This window comes from Salmo salar, chromosome 09 (genome assembly GCF_965601325.2).
Source record: "Salmo salar chromosome 09, fSalSal1, whole genome shotgun sequence".
NCBI classification, from domain to species: domain Eukaryota; kingdom Metazoa; phylum Chordata; class Actinopteri; order Salmoniformes; family Salmonidae; genus Salmo; species Salmo salar.
This window is the reverse complement of record NC_138299.1, coordinates 58,283,244-58,309,000: the sequence shown is the minus strand read 5'-3', so window position 1 is coordinate 58,309,000 and position 25,757 is coordinate 58,283,244. Positions and strand designations below refer to the sequence as shown.

The following is a 25,757-nucleotide window of genomic DNA, read 5'->3' as shown; positions in this document are numbered from 1 at the left end:
ACTCAGACAGGGAGAGGTTGAAAATGTCAGTGAAGACACTTGCTAGTTGGTCAGCGCATGCTAGCAGTACACGTCCTGGTAATCCGTCTGGCCCTGCGGCCTTGTGAATGTTGACCTGTTTAAAGGTCTTACTCACATCGGCTGCGGAGAGCGTAATCACACAGTCTTCTGATACAGCTGGTGCTCTCATGCATGTTTCAGTGTTATTTGCCTCGAAGCGAGCATAGAAGTAGTTTAGCTCGTCTGGTAGGCTCATGTCACTGGGCAGCTCTCGGCTGTGCTTCCCTTTGTAGTCTGTAATGGTTTGCAAGCCCTGCCACATCCGACGAGTGTCAGAGCCAGTGTAGTACGATTCAATCTTAGTCCTGTATTGACTCTTTGCCTGTTTGATGACTCGTCGGAGGGCATAGCGGGAGTTCTTATAAGCTTCCGGGTTAGAGTCCCGCTCCTTGAAAGCAGCAGCTCTAGCCTTTAGCTCAGTGTGGATGTTGCCTGTAATCCATGGCTTCTGGTTGGGGTATGTACGTACGGTCACTGTGGGGGCGACATCATCGATGCACTTATTGATGAAGCCAATGACAGATGCGATATACTCCTCAATGCCATTGGAGGAATCCCAGAACATATTCCAGTCTGTTTTAGCAAAACAGTCCTGTAGCTTAGCATCGGTTTCATCTGACCCCTTTCTTATTGATCTAGTCACTGGTGCTTCCTGCTTTCATTTTTGCTTGTAAGCAGGAATCAGGAGGATGGAATAATGGTCAGATGTGCCAAATGGAGGGCGAGGGAGAGCTTTGTATGCATCTCTGTGTGTGAAGTAGAAGGTGGTCCAGAGTTATTTTCCCTCTGGTTGCACATTTAACATGCTGATAGAAATGTGGAAAAACGGATTTAAGTTTCCCTGCATTAAAGTCCCCGGGCTACTAGGAGCGTCGCCTCTGGGTGAGCGTTTTCTTGTTTGCTTATGGCGGAATACAGCTCATTCAATGCTATCTTAGTGCCAGCCTCTGGTATGTAAACAGCTATGAAGAATACAGATGAGAACTCTCTCGGTAGGTAGTGTGGTCTACAGCTTATCATGAGATACTCTACCTCAGGCAAGCAATAGCTCGAGACTTCCTTAGATATAGTGCACCAGCTGTTGTTTACAAAAAAAACATAGACCGCCGCCCCTTGTCTTACCAGACGCCGCTGTTCTATCTTGCCAATATATCATATAACCAGCCAGCTGTATGTTGATATTGTCGTCGTTCAGCCGCGACTCCGTGAAGCATAACATGTTACAGTTTTTAATGTCCCGTTGGTAGTTTAATCTTCCGCGTAACTCGTCGATTTTATTAAACAACCACACAGTCACAGCCCAGTAAGCTGGACAACATCAGAAATTCATACAGATGGGGCCCAAAACAGCACAGAAGAAACCAGAAAACATCCTGTAACCAAAATATCCAAACACTCTTAGATAACTTCCTGGATAGCACATCCACTCACAGTAAAGAAGACATCAATCTATAAGTATAAACATCAACTAAATATTCAAGCAAACAGCAAAAGAAGCACAACTGAAATTGATACAAAAAATCTATTAAAAATACCACAGATGACAACTAATTTGATGCAGATTGTAAAACTATAAGGACAAAACTTAGAACACTATCAAAGGAAAAGCACAAACCCAAATAATGGTGAATTACGCCTTCATTACTGTGAGACTTTAAAACTCTATAAACGAACACTCAGAACCAAAAAAGCACACACAGTACACCAGCAAGCAGCTAACACTAATTGAGGAGTCCATAAACACAAACAACTTCTGACAAAATTGGAAAAAACAAAACAAAATCTAAACTAGAGGAATTAGCGATACAAAATGGTGACACATGGACACTCTATAACGCTGTTCAAATTGATGCAAACGCAGAACAATGCCAAATAAGAAGTTGAATGGATTAGAAAAAGCTATAAAGGACCAATCAAAATCCATTGGACTCCCCAATTACTGAATTGGAGCTCTATTAGAAACTTCAGGCCCTCAAATGTAAAAAAGCATGCGGACCTGATGGCATCCTAAATGAGATGCTAAAAATGTCAATTTGCTATATTAAAACTGTTTAATATTATTCTGAGTGTAGGTTATTTCCCTGACATCGGGAATCAAGAACTCATAACCCCAATCTTTAAGAACGGAGACAAATTTGACCCTAACAATTACAGAGGGTTTTGTGTGAACAGTGACCTGGGGAAGGTTTTCTGTAGTATTATAAACGTAAGAGTTTTAAACTTCCTTAATAAGCAAAATGTCTTGAGTAAAAGCCAAATTGGATTTATACCGAAACATTGCACGACCAATATTTACACCCTACACACCCTGATAGATAAACATGTTTACCAAAATAATACCAAAATATACGCTTGCTTTATCAACTTCAAAAAGTAATTTGATTATATTTGGCATAAAGGACTGTTCTACAAAGTTATTGAAAGTTGTGTAGGGAGTAAAACATATTTCATCATTAAATCAATGTATACTGGCAATACGTGCAGCATCAAAATTGGCAACAAAAAAAACTGAATTCTTAAACCAGAGGCGGGGCCTTCGCCTGGGTTGCAATCTGAGCCCTGCACTCTTCAATATTTATGTCAACGAATTTGCTACCATTCAGGAAAAATCCTCAGCCCCTGGTGTTAGTCTCCACAATTCAGAGGTTAAATGCCTACTCTTCGCAGATGACCTATGCCTGCTGTCACCCACAGCACATGGCCTACAGCAGAGCCTGGACCTGCTAGAGCAGTACTGCCAGACCTGGGCCTGGGCAGTAAACCCCCACAGCACATGGCCTACAGCAGAGCCTGGACCTGCTAGAGCAGTACTGCCAGACCTGGGCCCTGGCAGTAAACCCCCACAGCACCTGGCCTACAGCAGAGCATGGACCTGCTAGAGCAGTACTGCCAGACCTGGGCCCTGGCAGTAAACCCCCACATCACCTGGCCTACAGCAGAGCCTGGACCTGCTAGAGCAGTACTGCCAGACCTGGGCCCTGGCAGTAAACCCCCACAGCACATGGCCTACAGCAGAGCCTGGACCTGCTAGAGCAGTACTGCCAGACCTGGGCCCTGGCAGTAAACCCCCACAGCACATGGCCTACAGCAGAGCCTGGACCTGCTCGAGCAGTACTGTCAGACCTGGGCCCTGGCAGTAAACCCCCAAAATACTAAAATAATGAATTTTCAGAGAAGATCCAGAACTCAGGGAATTAGACCAAAGTTATCAATTGGTACAAAATATATAGAGTACTGTACACACTACAATTGAGGTTTAAATATATAGAGTACTGTACACACTACAATTACTGAGGTTTAAATATATAGAGTACTGTAAACAGTACAGTTCCTGAGGTTTAAATATATAGAGTACTGTAAACAGTACAGTTCCTGAGGTTTAAATATATAGAGTACTGTCCACACTACAGTTCCTGAGGTTTAAATATATAGAGTACTGTCCACACTACAGTTCCTGAGGTTTGAATATAAGCTCTATTGGACACCTAAATGAGGAAGTGAACGAACTGAGAGAGAAAACACGCAGGGCATTCTACACCATTAAAATACGAATTCAAATTGAAATACCTATAAAAATGCACTTTATAGCGGCGAGGTGTGGGGTCCACTTGCAAAACAAGATTTTACCCAAAGAGACAAACACCCCATTGAAACCCTGCATGCAGAGTTCTGTAAGATTCTCCCACATGTCCAGAGGAAAACTACAAACAATGCATGCAGGGCAGAATTAGGCCAATATCCACTAATAATAAAAACTCAAAAAAGGGCAATTAAGTTTTGTAAACATCTAAAATACAATGACCCCCTCTCATATCATTGCCAAGAGCTGTGCAAAGAAAAGAGTCCCCTCATCCAGCTGGTCCTGGGGCTGAGTTCACAAACCTGTTCTACTAACACACTGAAGCCTCAGGACCCTCATCCAGCTGGTCCTGGGGCTGAGTTCACTAACCTGTTCTACTAACACACTGAAGCCTCAGGACCCTCATCCAGCTGGTCCTGGGGCTGAGTTCACTAACCTGTTCTACTAACACACTGAAGCCTCAGGACCCTCATCCAGCTGGTCCTGGGGCTGAGTTCACAAACCTGCTCTACTAACACACTGAAGCCTCAGGACCCTCATCCAGCTGGTCCTGGGACTGAGTTCACAAACCTGTTCTACTAACACACTGAAGCCTCAGGACCCTCATCCAGCTGGTCCTGGGGCTGAGTTCACAAACCTGTTCTACTAACACACTGAAGCCTCAGGACCCTCATCCAGCTGGTCCTGGGGCTGAGTTCACAAACCTGTTCTACTAACACACTGAAGCCTCAGGACCCTCATCCAGCTGGTCCTGGGGCTGAGTTCACAAACCTGTTCTACTAACACACTAAAGCCTCAGGTTCAGAACATCCAATCAATCAGAATAAAACAAATTACAACAGTCAAAACTAAACTACATTACCTATTGGGAAACACAAGCACAAACACAAAGCAAAGCAAAATGCTAAATCGACAGTAAACCATGGCAAAGTATTTGACCATGGTTACCGTTCAAAACCTTAGAAAAACCTTGACAAAGTACAGGCTCAGTGAGCACAGCCTTGCCATTGAGAAGGGTAGACACCAGCACCAAGAGGACCCACAGCCATACACCACCAGCCACGTCCCCCACCAGTCGACCCCTCCCCAAACAAACCCTAGCCACACCCTATATAGGCCCCCCCAGATCAGTCTTATGCCCCCCCATGCCTCCCGCCCCTGCAGCAAGGACCTCAACATGACAACCACACCTATGCCCAGGCCATGAGCAGACCAACCCCCACTAACGCACCCCTCAAAGCCCCATCCTGCGACCTGAGAGGTACGTATCAGATGCTCAACATGCTCTGCTCACACCTACTGTGATGGTCTGGGCCTAAACCACACAAAAACAACACTAGACACCACAGAACACAAAATACAAAATACAGACATTGTCATCCTACAAGAAACATGGTATAGAGGAGATGGACCAGAAATTAATAAGAACATTATCTCAACAGAGAAAAATGTGTGCTACCTATATCCCCCCAATAGAATCCCCATACTTTAACGATGACAGAGTCTCTCAGAGCGTTAACAGTCAGCCCACTGACACCCCTATCAGACCACAGTCAGCCCACTGACACCCCTATCAGACCACAGCAAAATCACAGTCTACTTGAACAGAGCAATACTCTGTTCAAGCTAAAGGAACGGAATAATATTAAGAAATGCTATAGATGGAAGGAAAGTAGTGTGGAAACCTACCAAAAATACAAATAGCCAACAACAAATTCAATCCCTTTTAGACAACTTCCCGGACAAAATATTTTACTGTAATAGTGAAGGTGTAAACTTGGCAGTAGAAAACCTAAACAGTATTTTTTACTTTTCAGCTTCCCTATAAAATCTAAAAGGTGTGGGTGGAAAAACATTTTTTTACATTTTAGTCATTTAGCAGACGCTCTTATCCAGAGCGACTTATGCATACATTTCATGCATTTATTTTATTTATTTTTTGTACTGGCCCCCCGCGGGAATTGAACCCACAACCCTGGCATTGCAAACACCATGCTCTACCAACTGAGCCACAGGAAAGACCAGACGATGTCATCAAATCGTGGGACACAAATAACGAATGTGCCGTGAAAACGTGAGCTAAATATTCAGATTGATTTCCCCTTAGAGTGAAACAGCGGAACAACTTGAGCTGAAGTCTATTAAATATCTACACTGCACAAAAATATAAACACAACATGCAACACTTTCAAAGATTTTAGTGAGTTACACTTCATATAAGGAAATCAGTCAATTGAAATGAATTCATTAGTTCCTAATCTGTGGATTTCACATGACTGAGCAGGGACGCAGCCAATGGGTGGGCCTTGAGCCTATTGGGAGCCAGGCCCACCCACTGAGGAACCAGGCCCAGCCAATCAGAATGAGTTTTTCCACACAAAATGACTTTATTTCAGACAGAAATACTCCAGAGTTTCATCAGCTGTCCGGGTGGCTGGTCTCAGACAATCCCACAAGGGAAGAAACCGGATGTGGAGGTCCTGGGCTGGCGTGGTTACACGTGGTCTGCGGTTTTTAGGCCGGTTGGACGTACTGGAAGATTCTCTAAAACGACATTAGAGGCGGCTTATGGTAGAGAATTTAACATTCAATTCTCTGGCAACAGCTCTGGTGGACATTCCTGCAGTCCCTCAAATCTTGAGACATCTGTGGCATTGTGTTGTGTGACAAAACTGCACATTTTAGAGTGGCCTTTTATTGTCCCCCAGCACAAGGTGCACCTGTGTAATGCTCATGCTGTTTAATCAGCTTCTTGATATGCCACACCTGTCAGGTGGATGGATTATCTTGGCAAAGGAGAAATGCTCACTAACAGGATGTAAACAAATTTGTGCACAAAATTTGAGAGAAATAAGATTTTTGTGTGGATAGAACATTTTTGGGAATTTTTATTTCAGCTCATGAAAAATGGGACAAACACGTTACATGTTGCATTTATATTTTTGTTCAGTATATATTTTTCTGTTTATTTATTTTCCCTTTCATACTTCAGCTAATTGCATATTGTTACAACATTGCCAATAATATAACATTTGAAATGTCTATATTCTTTTAAAACTTTTGGGAGTGTAATGTTTGCTTTTAATTTCTGATCGTTTATTTCACTTTTGTTTTTTATCTATTTCACTTGCTTTGGCAATGTAAACATGTTTCCCATGCCAATAAAGCCCGTTAAATTGAATTGAATTGAAAACAGAGAGAGAGCGAGAGAGAGATTTGTATATTATCTACCTCACTTGCTTTGGCAATGTTAACATATGTTTCCTGTGCCAATAAAGGCCCTTGAATTGAATTGAGAGAGTGAGAGAGACAGAGAGAGAGAGAGAGAGAGATGAAGAGATAAAGAGGACTGTATTTACCTGTGGGCAGTACTGTGGGTAATCTGGCTGTAGAGACGGAGAGAGGGAATAGGAGGAGGGAGAGCCAGAGAGAACACCACATAGCAACTATTCCTCTGGTCACCGTAGCTACACGCTGAGCTACTAGACCTGTCTCCGACTCAGGCATCGTACCGGTGCATCATGGGTATCCAACAGAATCACCGCCTCCGTCACCATAGAAACAACCCCAGATATACCTCTCACTGTCCTGAAACACAGAGACACAACAGACAGACAGTCAGTCACTCAGTTAGACATACAAACAGTCACTCAGACAGATAGTCACTCAGTCAGACAGTCACTCAGACAGACATACAAACAGTCACTCAGTCAGACAGTCACTCAGTCAGACATACAAACAGTCACTCAGTTAGTTAGTTACTCACTCAGACAGACAGTCAGTCAGACAGTCACTCAGTTAGACATACAAACAGTCACTCAGACAGACAGTCACTCATTCACTCAGTCAGACAGTCACTCAATCAGTTAGACAGTCAGACAGACAGTCAGTCACTCAGACAGACAGACAGACAGACAGACAGTCAGTGAGTCAGTACAGTACAATACAAATCTTTAAAACAGGGTTAGTTAACTGTTATGTAGTAGGTAGGTGAGTAGAACACCTGTTTAGGAGAGGTGCTGGCTAGCAAAGTAGAACACCTGTTTAGGAGAGGTGCTGGCTAGCAGAGTAGAACACCTGTTTAGGAGAGGTGCTGGCTAGCAGAGTAGAACACCTGTTTAGGAGAGGTGCTGGCTAGCAGAGTAGAACACCTGTTTAGGAGAGGTGCTAGCAGAGTAGAACACCTGTTTAGGAGAGGTGCTGGCAGAGTAGAACACCTGTTTAGGAGAGTTGCTGGCTAGCAGAGTAGAACACCTGTTTAGGAGAGGTGCTGGCTAGCAGAGTAGAACACCTGTTTAGGAGAGGTGCTGGCTAGCAGAGTAGAACACCTGTTTAGGAGAGGTGCTGGCTAGCAGAGTAGAACACCTGTTTAGGAGAGGTGCTGGCTAGCAGAGTAGAACACCTGTTTAGGAGAGGTGCTGGCTAGCAGAGTAGAACACCTGTTTAGGAGAGGTGCTGGCTAGCAGAGTAGAACACCTGTTTAGGAGAGGTGCTGGCTAACAGAGTAGAACACCTTTTTAGGAGAGGTGCTGGCTAGCAGAGTAGAACACCTGTTTAGGAGAGGTGCTGGCTAGCAGAGTAGAACACCTGTTTAGGAGAGGTGCTGGCTAGCAGAGTAGAACACCTGTTTAGGAGAGGTGCTGGATAGCAGAGTAGAACACCTGTTTAGGAGAGGTGCTGGCTAGGTAGAACACCTGTTTAGGAGAGGTGCTGGCTAGCAGAGTAGAACACCTGTTTAGGAGAGGTGCTGGCTAGCAGAGTAGAACCGTTGTCATTCAGTTCCATGATTAGTGAGTATCAGGGTAGATTTATAGAACTATTGTTCAACCCTTATTGTACACTTTTATCCACCTTCCAATATTTCATGGATTGAACATGACAACTTTCAGGATGAATCAAACCGCTGTATTTTGATTCATCAATACTTTCCTAACCTCAAAATGCGCCTAAATAATATCCAAGATCAGAGTATTTTAAAATCTACCCGTTGGTTTTGAAAACAGCGACAAAGATGCACAGATATCTTTCTTTAATTGATCCCTATTTTCTAAACCCGTTCTCTCCATGTATTCCAGTGAGTCAGTCCACCACAAAATTATAATTAAAGGTGCACCCTATTTAAAGGGATGGCTTAAGATAAATGTACTGAAAACTCCATTGAATGAAAACTCCACGAAAAATTATGTTGGCCAGCAAAGAGGAGGGTTTTCAGCAGTTGAATTACATTTATTCAGTGCGCAAGGGAACCACACCTGCAAAAGTGTTACACACCTTCACAAGGTAAGTCTGAAAAACAGGTGTAATTTTCTAAGTCGGAAATCGGGGCCCCCACTGAACATCGCCGACCCAATTGCGCTGGCCCAACCAGAGAGTCACGCAAGAGCTGTCTACCTGAATCCCTGACGTCCCCATGTACACCCACATCCAACACTGAATCCCTGCCGTCCCCATGTACACCCACATCCAACACTGAATCCCCAACGTCCCCATGTACACCCACATCCAACACTGAATCCCTGCCGTCCCCATGTACACCCACATCCAACACTGAATCCCTGCTGTCCCCATGTACACCCACATCCAACACTGAATCCCTGCTGTCCCCATGTACACCCACATCCAACACTGAATCCCTGCCGTCCCCATGTACACCCACATCCAACACTGAATCCCTGCCGTCCCCATGTACACCCACATCCAACACTGAATCCCTGCCGTCCCCATGTACACCCACATCCAACACTGAATCCCTGCCGTCCCCATGTACACCCACATCCAACACTGACCGCACATTCTGTCAATGCACATGAGGTCAGGTTACCAGACAACTAGAGACTTGATAAGTAATAGTAGGTTTGTCTAGTCGGTTCTGTAAAATAAAGATGAAGCTCGGCCCTTACTGAGCTGACCTGGCCTGACTTCAGTCTATGTAGTTGACTCTATACACGCCTCTGGTCTGTCTGTCTGTCTGTCTGTCTGTCTGTCTGTCTGTCTGTCTGTCTGTCTGTCTGTCTGTCTGTCTGTCTGTCAGCTATCTCAAATAAAATAAAATGTTATTAATCACATGCGCTAACAGTGAAATGCTGAATACAACAGGTGTAGACCTCACAGTGAAATGCTTACTTACGAGCCCCTAACCAACAATGCAGTTAAAAAAATACAGATAAGTCTGGGTAGCCATTTGATTAGATGTTCAGGAGTCTTATGGCTTGGGGGAAGAAGCTGTTAAGAAGCCTCTTGGACCTAGACTTGGCGCTCCGGTACCACTTGCCGTGCGGTAGCAGAGAGAACAGTCTAGGATGGCTGGAGTCTTTGACAAATTTTAGGGTCTTCCTCTGACATCGCCTGGAATAGAGGTCCTGGATGGCAGGACACTTGGCCCCAGTGATGTACTGGACCGTTCACACTACCCTCTGTAGTGCCACTGCGTTCAGAGGCCGAGCAGTGATGCAACCAGTCAGGATGCTCTCGATGGTGCAGCTGAAGAATCTTTTGAGGATCTGAGGACCCATGCCAAATCTCTTCAGCCTCCTGAGGGGGAATAGGTTTTGTCACGCCCTCTTCACGACAGCCTTGGTGTGCTTGGACCATGTTAGTTTGTTAGTGATGTGGACACCAAGGAACTTGAAGCTCTCAACCTGCTCCACTGCAGCCCCGTCGATGAGAATGGGGGTGTGTTCGGTCCTCTTTTTCCTGTAGTCCACAATCATCTCCTTTGACTTGATCACGTTGAGAAACAGGTTGTTGTCCTGGCACCAGGCCATGCAGTCATGGGTGATCAGGGAGTACAGGAGGGGACTAAGCATGCACCTCTGAGGGGCCCCTGTGTTGAGGACCAACATGGCGGATGTGTTGTTACCTACCCTCACCACCTGGGGGCGGCCTGTCAGGAAGTCCAGGATCCAGTTGCAGAGGGTTGTGTTTCATCTCAGGGTCCTTAGCTTAGTGATGAGCTTGGAGGGCACTATGGTGTTGAACGCTAAGCTGTAGTCAATGAATAGTATTCTCACATAGGTGTTCCTTTTGTCCAGGTGGGAAAGGGCAGTGTGGAGAGCAATAGAGATTGCGTCATCTGTGGATCTGTTGGGGCGGTATGCAAGTTGGAGTGGGTCTAGGGTTTCTGGGATGATGGTGTTGATGTGAGCCATGACCAGCATTTCAAAGCACTTCGTGGCTACAGACGTGAGTGCTACGGGTCGGTAGTCATTTAGGCAGGTTACCTTGGTGTTCTTGGGCACAGGGACTATGGTGGTCTGCTTAAAACATGTTGGTATTACAGACCCAAAGCTGGCTTGCTTCTGAAGCTAAGCAGGCTTGGTCCTGGTCAGTCCCTGGAATGGAGACCAGATGCTGCTGGAAGTGGTGTTGGAGGGCCAGTAGGAGGCACTCTTTCCTCTGGTCTAAAAAAAATATCCCAATGCCCCAGGGCAGGGTGCCCTGTGCAAGGGTGCCGTCTTACGGATGGGACGTTAAACGGGTGTCCTGACTCTCTGAGGTCATTAAAAATCCCATGGAACTTATCGTAAGAGTAGGGGTGTTAACCCCGGTGTCCTGGCTAAATTCCCAATCTGGCCCTCATACCATCATGGTCACCTAATCATCCCCAGCTTACAATTGGCTCATTCGTCCCCCTCCTCTCCCCTGTAACTATTCCCCAGGTCGTTGCTGTAAATGAGAATGTGTTCTCAGTCAACTTACCTGGTAAAATAACGGTAAAATAAATAAATAAATAAAAACTCAGACAGGGAGAGATTGAAAATGTCAGTGAAGACACTTGCTAGTTGGTCAGCGCATGCTCGCAGTACACGTCCTGGTAATCCGTCTGGCCCTGCGGCCTTGTGAATGTTGACCTGTCTAAAGGTCTTACTCATATTGGCTGCGGAGAGTGTGATCACACAGTCTTCCGGAACAGCCGGTGCTCTCATGCATGTTTCAGTGTTATTTGCCTCGAAGGGAGCATAGAAGTAGTTTAGCTTGTCTGGTAAGCTCGTGTCACTGGGGAGCTCTTGGCTTTGCTTCCCTTTGTAGTCTGCAATAGTTTGCAAGCCCTGCCACATCCGACGAGTGTCAGAGCCAGTGTAGTACGAGGATAGAATTATGGTCAGATTTTCCAAATGGAGGGTGAGGGAGAGCTTTGTATGCATGTCTGTGTGTTTAGTATAGGTGGTCCAGAGTTATTTTCCCTCTGGTTGCACATTTAACATGCTGATAGAAATTTGGAAAAACTGATTTAAGTTTCCCTGCATTAAAGTCCCCAGCTACTAGGAGCTCCTCCCCTGGGTGAGCGTTTTCTTGTTTGCTTATGGCGGAATACAGCTCATTCAATGCTATCTTAGTGCCAACCTCTGACTGTGGTGGTATGTAAACAGCTAGAAAGAATACAGATGAGAACATTCTCGGTAGGTAGTGTGGTCTACAGCTTATCATGAGATACTCTACCTCAGGCAAGCAATAGCTCGAGACTTCCTTAGATATCGTGCACCAGCTGTTGTTTACAAAAATACACAGACCCCCGCCCCTTGTCTTACCAGACGCCGCTGTTCTATCCTGCTGGTTCAGCGTATAACCAGCCAGCTGTATGTTGATATTGTCGTCGTTCAGCCACGATTCCGTGAAGCATAAAATGTTACAGTTTTTAATGTCTCGTTTGGTAGTTTAATCTTCCGCGTAACTTGTCGTTTTTATTCTCCGAAGATTGCACGTTTACTAGCAGAATGGAGGGAAGTGGGGGTTTATTAGATCGCCTACGAATTCTCACAAGGCAGCCCGACCTTCGCCCCCTCTTTCTCCGACTCCTCTTCACGCAGATCACAGGGATCGAGGCCTGTTCCCGAGGAAGCAGTATATCCTTTGCGTCGGGCTCGTCAGAGTCATGAAAGGAAAAAAAGGATTCTGCCAGTCCGTGGTGAGTAATCGCAGTCCTGATGTTCTGAAGTTATTTTCGGCGATAAGAAACGGTAGCGGCAACATTATGTACAAAATAAGTAAACACATAAGTTACAAACAACGCAAATAAACGAACAAAAAAAACACAATCGGCTGGGGGCACGTAAAATGTCTGTCATCTTCTACGGCACCGTCTGTCTGTCTGTCTGTCTGTCTGTCTGTGTGTGTGTGTGTGTGTGTGTGTGTGTGTGTGTGTGTGTGTGTGTGTGTGTGTGTGTGTGTGTGTGTGTGTGTGTGTGTGTGTGTGGGAGAGAGAGTGTGAGAGGGAGTGTGTGTGGCCTCAGCACCATGCTGACTGTTTGTATAAGTCAGAGGACTTGGAATGTTCAAGAGTACAGAACTACAAGAGCCCAGAAAAGCACACATATACACGTGCGAACTCGCCACACACACACACACACAACCCTGAAACGTACACTGTTAGCTTAAATCTCTATTTAAACAACAGCCTTGGTAGACAGACAGACAGACAGACAGACAGACAGACAGACAGACAGACAGACAGACAGACAGACAGACAGACAGACAGACAGACAGACAGACAGACAGACAGACAGACAGACAGACAGACAGACAGACAGACAGACAGACAGACAGACAGACAGACAGACAGACAGACAGACAGACAGACAGACAGACAGACAGACAGACAGACAGACAGATAGATAGATAGATAGCTCTGGGTACAGAGAGGTGTATTGTAGACACACTCCAGTGAGAGAGAGGCTGTGTTGTCTTAACACTCGTGTTTTTCTTTCCTCCTTACCCACTCCTGCCTCAGCACATTCTGCAGCCCTGGCAGGGTTAGGGTAGCTCTACTGTACACACACTGACTACAGCTCTGGGTACAGAGAGGTGTATTGTAGACACACTTCAGTGAGAGAGAGGTTGTGTTGACTGCAGCCCTGGCAGGGTTAGGGTTAGGGTAGCTCTACACACACTGACTACAGCTCTAGTATACTGCCTTACAAAAAGGATCAACGCCATGTTTTTTTTTTGTACTGCAAAATCTGACTTCAGCTCTTCCTTCGGTCCTCAGCAGACTGGAGGTCCGAGCAACTTGCTCTGACAGACGGAGGTTTGCGGCTCCCATTATTTGTCTGTCTAGACAGACATGTATTTCTGATCGACTGGCTTGTTCTTGTGTCAAGAAACTAAATACCACATTAATCAGATAATATAACTGGCCATTTTAACAGTTCAAAGATTTTTTACCAAATTCGTAGATACTGTGTTTTGCCTTTATAGGGCAGTGTCCAGCTCAAGTATACTGTCGCCCTTTAGCCCTGTAGCTCCGAGGTCCTCTAGTCCTGTAGCCCTGTAGCTCCGAGGTCCTCTAGTCCTGTAGCCCTGTAGCTTCTAGCCCTGTAGCTTCTAGCATTCTTGCACTCTAGCCCTGTAGCCCTCTAAACCTGTAGCCCTGTAGTCCTCTAGTCCTGTAGCCCTGTAGTCCTCTAGCCATGTAGCTAACTAGCCCTGTAGTCCTCTAGCCATGTAGACATGTAGCCCTCTAGCCCTGTAGCCCTCTAGCTTTGTAACCCTCTAGCCCTGTAACCCTCTAGCCCTGTAACCCTCTAGCCCTGTAACCCTCTGGCCCTGTAATCCTCTGGCCCTGTAATCCTCTGGCCCTGTAGCCCTCTAGTTTTGTAACCCTCTAGCCCTGTAGCCCTGTGGCCCTGTAGCCCTGTATCCCGTATCCCTCTAGCCCTCTATTCCTGTAGCCCTCTAGCCCTGTAGCCCTCTAGTCCTGTAGCCCTCTAGCTCTCTAGCCCTGTAGCCCTCTAGCCCGGTAGCCCTCTAGCTCTCTAGCCCTGTAGCCCTGTAGCCCTCTAGCTCTCTAGCCCTGTAGCCCTCTAGCCCTCAAGCCCTGTAGCCCTCAAGCCCTGTAGCCCTCAAGCCCTGTAGCCCTCTAGCTATCTAGCCCTGTAGCCCTCAAGCCCTGTAGCCCTCTAGCTCTCTAGCCCTCTAGCCCTCAAGCCCTGTAGCCCTCTAGCTCTCTAGCCCTCTAGCTCTCTAGCCCTGTAGCCCTCTAGCCCTCAAGCCCTGTAGCCTTCTAGCTCTCTAGCCCTGTAGCCCTCTAGCTCTCTAGCCCTGTAGCCCTCTAGCCCTGTAGCCCCGTATCCCTCTAGTCCTCTAGCCCTGTAGCCCTGTAGCCCCGTTTCCCTCTAGTCCTCTAGCCCTGTAGCCCTGTAGCCCTCTAGCTCTCTAGCCCTGTAGCCCTCAAGCCCTGTAGCCCTCTAGCTCTCTAGCCCTGTAGCCCTCTAGCCCTCTAGCCCTGTAGCCCTCTAGCCCTGTAGCCCTCTAGCTCTCTAGCCCTGTAGCCATGTAGCCCTCTAGCCCTCTAGCTCTCTAGCCCTGTAGCCTTGTAGCTCTCAAGCCCTGTAGCCCTGTAGCTCTCAAGCCCTGTAGCCCTCTAGCTCTCTAGCCCTGTAGCCCTCTAGCCCTGTAGCTCTCTAGCCCTGTAGCCCTGTAACTCTCTAGCCCTCTAAGATGAAAACAGGCTGCGCGTCTCTCTCTCTCTCTCTCTCTCCTCCCTCCCTCCCTCCCTCCCTCCCTCCCTCCCTCCCTCCCCCTCAGCTAGCTGCACATTACATCACTCTCAGTTAGGAGGGGAATGTTTGTCTGTGGCTTAAGATAGAAAAAGTAATAAACTGATAGAGAGAGAGAGAGAGAGAAACAAACTGATAGTATATCTGTGTATATCTGGGCTGAATTCTCAGCTGAAGAGGCAGAGTGTAGTAAGAACCCTCAGCTTCTAGAACAACACAGACAGTATGACTGGGACACACAGAGAGAAGCAGTATGACTGAGACAGACAGAGAGAAGCAGTATGACTGGGACACACAGAGAGAAGCAGTATGACTGGGACACAGAGAGAGAAGCAGTATGACTGAGACAGACAGAGAGAAGCAGTATGACTGAGACAGACAGAGAGAAGCAGTATGACTGAGACACACAGAGAGAAGCAGTATGACTGAGACAGACAGAGAGAAGCAGTATGACTGGGACACACAGAGAGAAGCAGTATGACTGGGACACAGAGAGAGAAGCAGTATGACTGGGACACACAGAGAGAAGCAGTATGACTGAGACAGACAGAGAGAAGCAGTATGACTGAGACAGACAGAGAGAACCAGTATGACTGGGACAGACAGAGAGAAGCAGTATGACTGGGACACACAGAGAGAAGCAGTATGACTGGGACACACAGAGAGAAGCAGTATGACTGGGACAGACAGAGAGATGCAGTATGACTGGGACAGACAGAGAGAAGCAGTATGACTGGGACACACAGAGAGAAGCAGTATGACTGGGACACACAGAGAGAAGCAGTATGACTGGGACAGACAGAGAGATGCAGTATGACTGGGACACACAGAGAGAAGCAGTATGACTGAGACAGACAGAGAGATGCAGTATGACTGGGACAGACAGAGAGAAGCAGTATGACTGGGACAGACAAAGAGATGCAGTATGACTGGGACACACAGAGAGAAGCAGTATGACTGAGACACACAGAGAGAAGCAGTATGACTGAGACAGACTGAGAGAAGCAGTATGACTGAGACAGACAGAGAGAAGCAGTATAACTGGGACAGACCGAGAGAAGCAGTATGACTGAGACAGACAGAGAGATCCAGTATGACTGAGACACACAGAGAGAAGCAATATGACTGGGACAGACAGAGAGAAGCAGTATGACTGGGACACACAGAGAGAAGCAGCATGACTGAGACAGACAGAGAGAAGCAGTATGACTGAGACAGACAGAGAGAAGCAGCATGACTGGGACAGACGGAGAGAAGCAGCATGACTGAGACAGACAGAGAGAGAAGCAGTATGACTGGGACACACAGAGAGAAGCAGCATGACTGGGACAGACGGAGAGAAGCAGCATGACTGAGACAGACAGAGAGAGAAGCAGTATGACTGGGACAGATAGAGAGAAGCAGTATGACTGAGACAGACAGAGAGAAGCAGCATGACTGGGACAGACGGAGAGAGAAGCAGTATGACTGAAACAGACAGAGAGAAGCAGCATGACTGAGATAGACGGAGAGAAGCAGTATGACTGAGACTGACAGAGAGAAGCAGTATGACTGGGACAGACAGAGAGATGCAGCATGACTGGGACAGACAGAGAGAAGCAGGAAAACGAACAAACAGGCTGCAGGTCCAGGCTCCTCTCTCCCCTGCTGTCGACCCACAATGGACCGACTTGTCAGTGGTAAAGACTGATTGGTCAGTGGAGAGAGAAACTACTGTCGACCCACAATAGACCGACTGGTCAGTGATCAGATTAACTACTGTCGACCCACAATAGACTGACTGGTCAGTGATCAGATTAACTACTGTCGACCCACAATAGACCTACTGGTCAGTAATGAGATTAACTACTGTCGACCCACAATAGACCGACTGGTCAGTGATCAGATTAACTACTGTTAATTTCTCTACCATAAGCCAGCATCCAATGACGTTTTAGAGAATTTGGCTGTGCGTCCAACCTGCCTCACCACTGCAGACCACGTGTATGGTGTCATGTGGGCGAGCAGTTTGCACATGTCAACATAATGAACAGAGTGCCCCATGGTGGCGTGGGGTTATGGTATGGGCAGGCATAAGCAACGGACAAAGAACACAATTACATTTTATTGATGGCAATTTGATTGCACAGAGATACCGTGACAAGATCCTGAGGCCCATTGTCATGCCATTCATCCACTGCCATCACCTCATGTTTCAGCATGATAATGCATGGCCCCATGTCTCAAGGATCTGTACACAATTCCAGGAAGCTGAAAAGGTCCCAGTTCTTCCATGGCCTGCATACTAACAAGACATGTCCCTCATTGAGCATGTTTGGGATGCTCTGGATCAACATATGCAACAGCGTGTTGCAGTTCCCGCCAATATCCAGAAACTTTGCACAGCCATTGAAGACTGGCTTTCTGATCCACACCTATCTTTTTTAAGGTATCTGTAACTCATGACTAACATTGACCTCCCCATGACTCTAATTGCCTTCCCCATGACTCACATTTCCCCCCATGACTCATATTGTCCTCCCCATGAATCATTGCCCCCCATGACTCACATTGCCCTTTCCATGACTCACAACACTCATATTGCCCCCCCATGACTCACATTGCCCCCCATGACTCATTTTGCCCCCCCCCATGACTCACATTGCCCCCCCATGACTCACATTGCCCTCCCCATGACTCACAACACTCATATTGCCCCCCCATGACTCATATTGCCCCCCCATGACTCACATTGCCCTCCCCATGACTCACATTGCCCCCCCATGACTCATATCGCCCCCCCATGACTCACATTTCCCCCCCCATGACTCACATTGCCCCCCATGACTTATATTGCCCCCCCATGACTCACATTGCCCCCCATGACTCACATTGTCCCCCCATGACTCACATTGCTCCCCATGACTCATATTGCCCCCCCATGACTCATATTGTCCCCCCCATGACTCACATTGCCCCCCCATGACTCACATTGTCCTCCCCATGACTCACATTGCCCCCCATGACTCATATTGTCCTCCCCATGACTCATATTGTCCTCCCCATGACTCATATTGTCCTCCCCATGACTCACATTGTCCTCCCCATGACTCATATTGTCCTCCCCATGACTCACATTGTCCTCCCCATGACTCATATTGTCCTCCCCATGACTCATATTGTCCTCCCCATGACTCACAACACTCATATTGTCCCCCCCCATGACTCACATTGTCCTTCCCATGACTCATATTGTCCTCCCCATGATTCACATGACTCACATTGCCATCCGAATTACTCACATGACTCATATTGTCCTCCCCATGACAAATATTGTCATCCAAATGATTCACATTGTCCTCCCCATGAATCACATGACTCATATTGTCCTCCCCATGACTCACATTGCCCCCCATGACTCATATTGTCCTCCCCACGCCTCATATTGTCCTCCCCATGACTCACATTGTCCTCCCCATGACTCACATTTCCCCCATGACTCACATCGTCCTCCCCATGACTCACATTTTTATCGCCTTGATGGCTTGTTTTTGCTACGGTTTGGTGACGGCTTGGTTTGGCTAAGGTTTGGTGATGGCTTGGTTTTGCTACGGTTTGGTGACTGCTTCGGTTTGGTGAGGGCTTGGTTTGGTAACGGCTTGATTTGGCTATGGTTTGGTGAAGGCTTGGTTTGGCTACGGTTTGGTGATGGCTTATTTTGGTGACGACTTGGTTTGGCTACGATTTGGTGAAGGCTTGGTTCGGCTATGGTTTGGTGACGGCTTGGTTTGGCTACAGTTTGGTGACAGCTTGGTTTGGCTACGGTTTGGTGACAGCTTGGTTTGGTGGCGGCTTGGTTTGGCTATGGTTTGGTGATGGCTTGGTTTGGCTACAGTATGGTGACGGCTTGGTTTGGCTACAGTTTGGTGACAGCTTGGTTTGGCTACAGTTTGGTGACGGCTTATTTTGTTGACGACTTGGTTTGGCTACGATTTGGTGAAGGCTTGGTTCGGCTACGGTTTGGTGACGGCTTGGTTTGGCTACAGTATGGTGAAGGCTTGGTTTGGCTACAGTTTGGTGACAGCTTGGTTTGGCTACGGTTTGGTGATGGCTTGGTTTGGCTACAGTATGGTGACGGCTTGGTTTGGTGATGGCTTGGTTTGGCTACAGTATGGTGACGGCTTGGTTTGGCTACAGTATGGTGACGGCTTGGTTTGGCTACAGTATGGTGACGGCTTGGTTTGGCTACAGTATGGTGACGGCTTGGTTTGGCTACAGTATGGTGACGGCTTGGTTTGGCTACAGTTTGGTGACAGCTTGGTTTGGCTACAGTATGGTGACGGCTTGGTTTGGCTACAGTAAGGTGACGGCTTGGTTTGGCTACAGTTTGGTGACGGCTTTGTTTGGCTATGGTTTGGTGACAGCTTGGTTTGGCTACAGTATGGTGACGGCTTGGTTTGGTGACGGCTTGGTTTGGCTACGGTTTGGTGACGGCTTGGTTTGGTGGCGGCTTGGTTTGGCTACAGTATGGTGACGGCTTGGTTTGGCTACAGTTTGGTGACAGCTTGGTTTGGCTACGGTTTGGTGACAGCTTGGTTTGGTGGTGGCTTGGTTTGGCTACAGTATGGTGACGGCTTGGTTTGGCTACGGTTTGGTGACGGCTTTGTTTGGCTATGATTTGGTGACGGCTTGGTTTGGCTACAGTATGGTAACGGCTTGGTTTGGTGACGGCTTTGTTTGACTACGGTTTGGTGACGGCTTATTTTGGTGACGGCTTGGTTTGGCTACAATTTGGTGAAAGCTTGGTTTGGCTATGGTTTGGTGAAGGCTTGGTTTGGCTATGGTTTGGTGAAGGCTTGGTTTGGCTATGGTTTGGTGACAACTTGGTTTTGCTACGATTTGGTGAGGGCTTGGTTTGGCTACGGTTTGGTGGCGGCTTATTTTGGTGACGACTTGGTTTGGCTATGGTTTGGTGAAGACTAGGTTTGGCTATGGTTTAGGTCTTTCTTCGATTTCATTATCAATTAGTCGTTGGCTCTCACTAAAAAGATAGGCCCACAAATGTTAGGCTTGTAAAATTAATAATGGTATTACATTTAGTCCAATGAAAAGACCTAGGAGTAGGAGGTTATTCGATTAAGGCAGCCCGCCGCACCTCTCTGATTCAGAGGGGTTGGGTTAAATGTGGTAGACACATTTCAGTTGAATGCATTCAGTTCTACAACTGACTAGGAATCCCCTCCTTACCCCTTTCCCTTATTGCTCCATTTGGAAGACTAGCCCAAACATCCACTACGGCTCTCAGACTGACTGGGGAGAGGGGTCTCCTGTAGAGGATGATGTGCTGTTCACCGTGGCCTTCATCAACCTTCATTCACAGCATCCTCATATCTGTCCAGATGGGAGATGAACACGGCTGAAGGCGGTAGCTTAGTAGCATGGTACGGTAAGGCTGGTGAAACACCGTTGAGGCACAGTCGGGTGAAGGAAGGGTAATTTTGCACTGTGTGAAACGTCACATTCACCAGAGAACAGAGGTTGGCAATTATTTTACTTTATAGATACTAAAAAAACTCATTTTAGAGTGTAGATGGACACAACCGTAGTTAACTGAATATTTACTTAGGCTATTTATAACAAAAACATTGTTGCCAAACCTTGACACAATGTTACTTATATTTGGCCTATTGATCATGATGAACCGAATCGAAACTACAATAGATCACGTATGTTATCAATGGTAGGCCATCATTGTAAATAGGTATTTGTTCTTAATAACTGACTTACCTAGTTAAATAAAAGTTGAATATATAAATAAATCAAAAATCCCCGTCTGTAGCAGCCTGTTCAGTTCTGTAAACAGTCAACTATAGCTAACAGATAGAAGAAGCGTGGGTGGGTCTCCGAGGGTTTCCAACACAGTATTACAGTAAATTTAAGCTTGATCAAGTTCGTGCTTGGTGAATCCTTATGGAGGGTGTGACGCAATCGCGGAGCCTCTGGGGCCATGCAGAGGCCAAATTGGGTTTGGTACCGCGTTACCCCGCGCCTCCCAAATGGTATAACAATGCTAAGGGTTCTGCATAACTCCTTATAGCTCTGCATTGACATCATTGGTTGAAGGTAGGTAGGGCGGGAGGTCCTGTATAAATATCAATTCACTTCCTTGACAACTTCCTTCACAACAGCTCTGCTCTGCTTAGCAAAGGGTTATAAGTATACATGGCCTGACTTCTGCAGAGGCCGTATCACAGTAAATGGTGTACGGCCACTGCTGACATCAGATTGTCGGCAGTTTATCGTGGTCCCCATAGCGCACCTGTGCGTCCAGAGCAGACAGCGGTGAACACTGACAGACAGACCCGCTCTCTGCAGCACCTGTCCGGGGGGGACGGGCCACCGGGAACAAAAGAGCTCTGATAGTAGAAAGCTCATCCTGAGACGCTCAGCTCTCTATACGCTCACATACCCGGTTTAAGTTATGTTATGGATGCCGACGGTAACAGTCCAACTGGTTTTTTGTCAACCAACCTGTCTATCTAACTCTCGAAGGCTATAATCAAGGAAGTGCTGCTCTCATGAAGTCGGCTCCAATGTTCACCCAACTTTCTCTCTTATATCGTAACAACAACTATATAATTATAACAATAATAATAACAATAATAGTAATAGTAATCAAATCATATGCAATCATTCTTACCCAAGGAGTGTGATCCTTTTTGTGTGATTCCGTTTTGACAGTGATCCTTTACAAGAGTTAATTATCACCATAAAAATAAACAAAACTGTTCCTCAAAACTGCTCCAAAAACACTCTCTCTCTCTCTCTCTCTCTCTCTCTCTCTCTCTCTCTCATATATATATATATACATCCGCCTAGAAGTGTTGTAGTTGTAATAATATGCAGTTCTAAAATCAAATCCCAACAAGCAGCCAGTCTGAGCGACTCTTCCACCCGGGCAGAGAGAGATCCCTCCGAAACGATCTCTTCAGTCTTTAAGTCTAAATCCGTTCGCAACCGCGTCGTGTTCAGCTGTTGTATCCGTCCAAGACGACAGTGAGTGACTATATAATCCACATTACTATTTAATCATCTCTCTGGTCTCTGGTCTGTGGACAGTTCCGTAAGGAACCAGGTCGGGACCGGGAGAGAAGGATCAGCTCGTTCCGCTCTGCTGCCTCCAGACTCTGGACTGAAACTGCTGTCTGGTTGTTGGTGAAGTACAGCTCGAGTCCCACGCGGCGCTGCGCGGTCTACCTGATCCTACTGACTGAGGCGTGAGATGAAACCAGCTCCGCTTCCCACATCTCTTTCTCTCCGTGGCGATGTGGGAAACGCGAACTGCAGTCAAGTCGGACAAAAAAAAGATGAGAAAATAGCTTCTGATGTCGCCTGCCAGTACGCTCAAGGCTTTCAGCAGATCAGCGAGTCGGGAATGTTCTGGCGGAGAGTTGGAGAGGAGGAGGAGGAGGAGGAAGGCGCCTCCCACCATCTCTCCTAGAATACAATCAATGGTCGTTATTGGATTGTCTTGTCCAGGCAGATAATCTACACTCACTCGGCACACACTAGGTGCTCTTATAGCACAGGAGGCTGCTAAGGGGATGATGGCTTATAATAATGGCCGGGACAGCGCAAACGGAATGGCATCAAACACCTAGAAACTATGTGTGTTTGATTTATTTGAAACCATTCCACCTATTCTGCTTCACTCATTACCATGAGCCTGTCCTCTCCAAATAAGGTGCCACCAGCCTCTTGTGTCTTATCGACTACAACACTACAACTAAGAAATATAAAACGATAAAGATATTGTGCAAATTTATCAAATAAAAACAGAAATATCACATTTACATAAGTATTCAGACCCTTTACTCAGGAATTTGTTGAAGCACCTTTAGCAGGGATTACAGCCTCGAGTCTTCTTGGGTATGACGCTACAAGCTTGGCACAACTATATTTGGGGAGTCTCTCCCATTCTTCTCTGCAGATCCTCTCAAGCTCTGTCAGGTTGGATGGGGAGCGATGCTGAAAAGCTATTTTCAGGTCTCTCCAGAGATGTTTGATCGGGCTTAAGTCCAGGCTCTGGCAAGAACCTTACAGAAGGACAGCTGGGCCACTCAAGGACATTAAGAGACTTGTCCCGAAGCCACTCGTGCATTGTCTTTGCTGTGTGCTTAGGTCGTTGTCCTGTTGGAAGGTGAACCTTTGCCCCAGTCTGAGGTCCTGAGAGCTCTGGAGCAGGTTTTCACCAAGGATCTCTCTGTACTTTGCTCCGTTCATCTTTGCCTCGATCCTGACTAGTCTCTCAGTCCCTGCCACTGAAAAGAACCCCACAGCATGATGCTGCCACCACCAAGCTTCACAGTAGAGATGGTGCCAGGTTTCCTCCAGACATGATGCTGCCACCACCAAGCTTCACAGTAGGAATGGTGCCAGGTTTCCTCCAGACATGATGCTGCCACCACCATGCTTCACTGTAGGGATGGTGCCAGGATTCCTCCAGATGTGACTCTTGGCATTCAGGCCAAAGAGTTTAATCTTGGTTTCATCAGACCAGAGAATCTTGTATCTTAAGGTCTGAGAGTCTTTAGGTGCCTTTTGGAAAAATGAAAGCGGTCTGTCATGTTCCTTTTACTGAGGAGTGGCTTCCATCTGGCCATTCTACCGTAAAGGCCTGATTGGTGGAGTGCTGTAGAGATGGTTTTCCTTCTGGAAGGTTCTCGCAATGCCACAGAGGAACTCTAGAGCTCTGTCAGAGTGACCATCAAGTTCTTGGTCAACTCCCTGACCAAGGCCCTTCTTGGTGGTTCCAAACTTCTTCCATTTAAGAATGATGAAGGCCACAGTGTTCTTGGGGACCTTCAAAACTGCAGAAAAGTTTTGATACCCTTCACCAGATCTGTATCTCGACACAATCCTGTCTTGGAGCTCTACGGACAATTCCTTTGACCTCATGGCTTGGTTTATGCTCTGACATGCACTGTCAACTGTGGGACCTTATATAAATAGGTGTGTGCCTTTCCAAATCATGTCCAATCAATTGAAATTACCACAGGTGGACTCCAATCAAGTTGTAGAAACATTTCAAGGATGATCAATGGAAACATGATGCACCTGAGCTCAATTCTGAGTCTCATAGCAAAGGGTCTGAATACTTATGTAAATAATGTATCTGTGACGTCCTGACCATAGAAAGCTTTTATTTTTCTATGGTATAGTAGGTCAGGGCGTGACAGAGGGTTTTTGTCTAATTTATTTATGTCTATATTGGTTCTAGTTTCTTTTTTCTATGTTGGGGGTTTTGTCTAGTTTATGTATTTCTTTGTGGGGTTCTAGTTGTTGTATTTCAATGTTGTTGTTTTTTGGGATGATCTCCAATTAGAGGCAGCTGGTCATCGTTGTCTCTAATTGGGGATCATATTTAAGTTGTTGTTTCTCCCACTAGGAGTTGTGGGAGATTATTTTGAGTAAGTGTATGTTGCACCTCTTCGTCACGGTTTGTTGTTTTGTTTATGAGTTTATTTGTATGTCTTGCATAGTTTCACAGTATTAAATAAAATGTGGAACGATACACATGCTGTAATGTAAATGTAAATGTAACATGCTGTGCTTTGGACCCATTCTTCAGACAACCGTGACAATATCTCTGTTTTTTTTTGCAAACATTTCTAAAAACCTATTTTCACTTTGTCATTATGGGGTATTGTGTGTAGATTGAGATGTTTTTTTATTTTTTTTATCCCTTTTAGAATAAAGCTGTAATGTAAAAAAAAACAAACATAAAAAGTCAAGGGGTCTGAATACTTTCCGAATGCACTGTAGATAGGCTGCATCTATAGCCAGGCACAGTACCTACGTGTGTTTAGAGGCTGATGAGTTGTTGTTTACCACCTATAACAGGCTAGTTAATGTGCCATATCCTGAATGGTGGAGACCAACCAACCCTGTCGGACAGACCCAACCATAACCCAGGAGCAGAAGCTTTAAACAACATGGGTTAAACAACATGGACAACATGGGTTAAACAACATGGACAACATGGGTTAAACAACATGGGTTAAACAACATGGACAACATGGGTTAAACAACATGGGTTAAACAACATGGAATAAACAACATAGGTTAAACAACATGGGTTAAACAACATGGGTTAAACAACATGGACAACATGGGTTAAACAACATGGGTTAAACAACATGGGATAAACAACATGGGTTAAACAACATGGACAACATGGGTTAAACAACATGGGTTAAACAACATGGGATAAACAACATGGGTTAAACAACATGGACAACATGGGTTAAACAACATGGGTTAAACAACATGGACAACATGGGATAAACAACATAGGTTAAACAACATGGGTTAAACAACATGGGTTAAACAACATGGGTTAAACAACATGGGATAAACAACATGGGACAACATGGCCGGGTTAAACAACATGGGTTAAACAACATGGGTTAAACAACATGGGTTAAACAACATGGGATAAACAACATGGGTTAAACACCATGGGTTAATCAACATGGGTTAAACAACATGGACAACATGGGTTAAACAACATGGACAACATGGGATAAACAACATGGGTTAAACAACATGGACAACATGGGTTAAACAACATGAGTTAAACA

The 25,757-nt window shown here is 46.2% G+C and overlaps 1 protein-coding gene across 7 annotated transcripts in view; it reads right to left on the bottom strand.

The window, feature by feature from the left end:
- fgfr3 (fibroblast growth factor receptor 3) overlaps nucleotides 1-22,628 on the bottom strand; it is a 301,397-nt gene extending 278,769 nt beyond the window's left edge. For 2 of the 7 annotated variants that reach the window (XM_045723816.2, XM_045723817.2), the window contains exons 1-2: nucleotides 21,815-22,623; nucleotides 7,000-7,228 (exon numbers count right to left, since the gene is read on the bottom strand). In XM_045723816.2, the coding sequence (XP_045579772.2) occupies nucleotides 7,000-7,147 (148 nt within the window). In that variant the 5' untranslated portion in view covers nucleotides 7,148-7,228; nucleotides 21,815-22,623. Of the gene's footprint in view, nucleotides 1-6,999; nucleotides 7,229-12,168; nucleotides 12,753-21,814 lie in introns of those variants that run through there. The other 5 variants (XM_082955832.1, XM_045723813.2, XM_045723812.2 and 2 more) reach the window with 5 other exon arrangements.
- Between the last annotated feature and the right edge of the window lie 3,129 nt (nucleotides 22,629-25,757).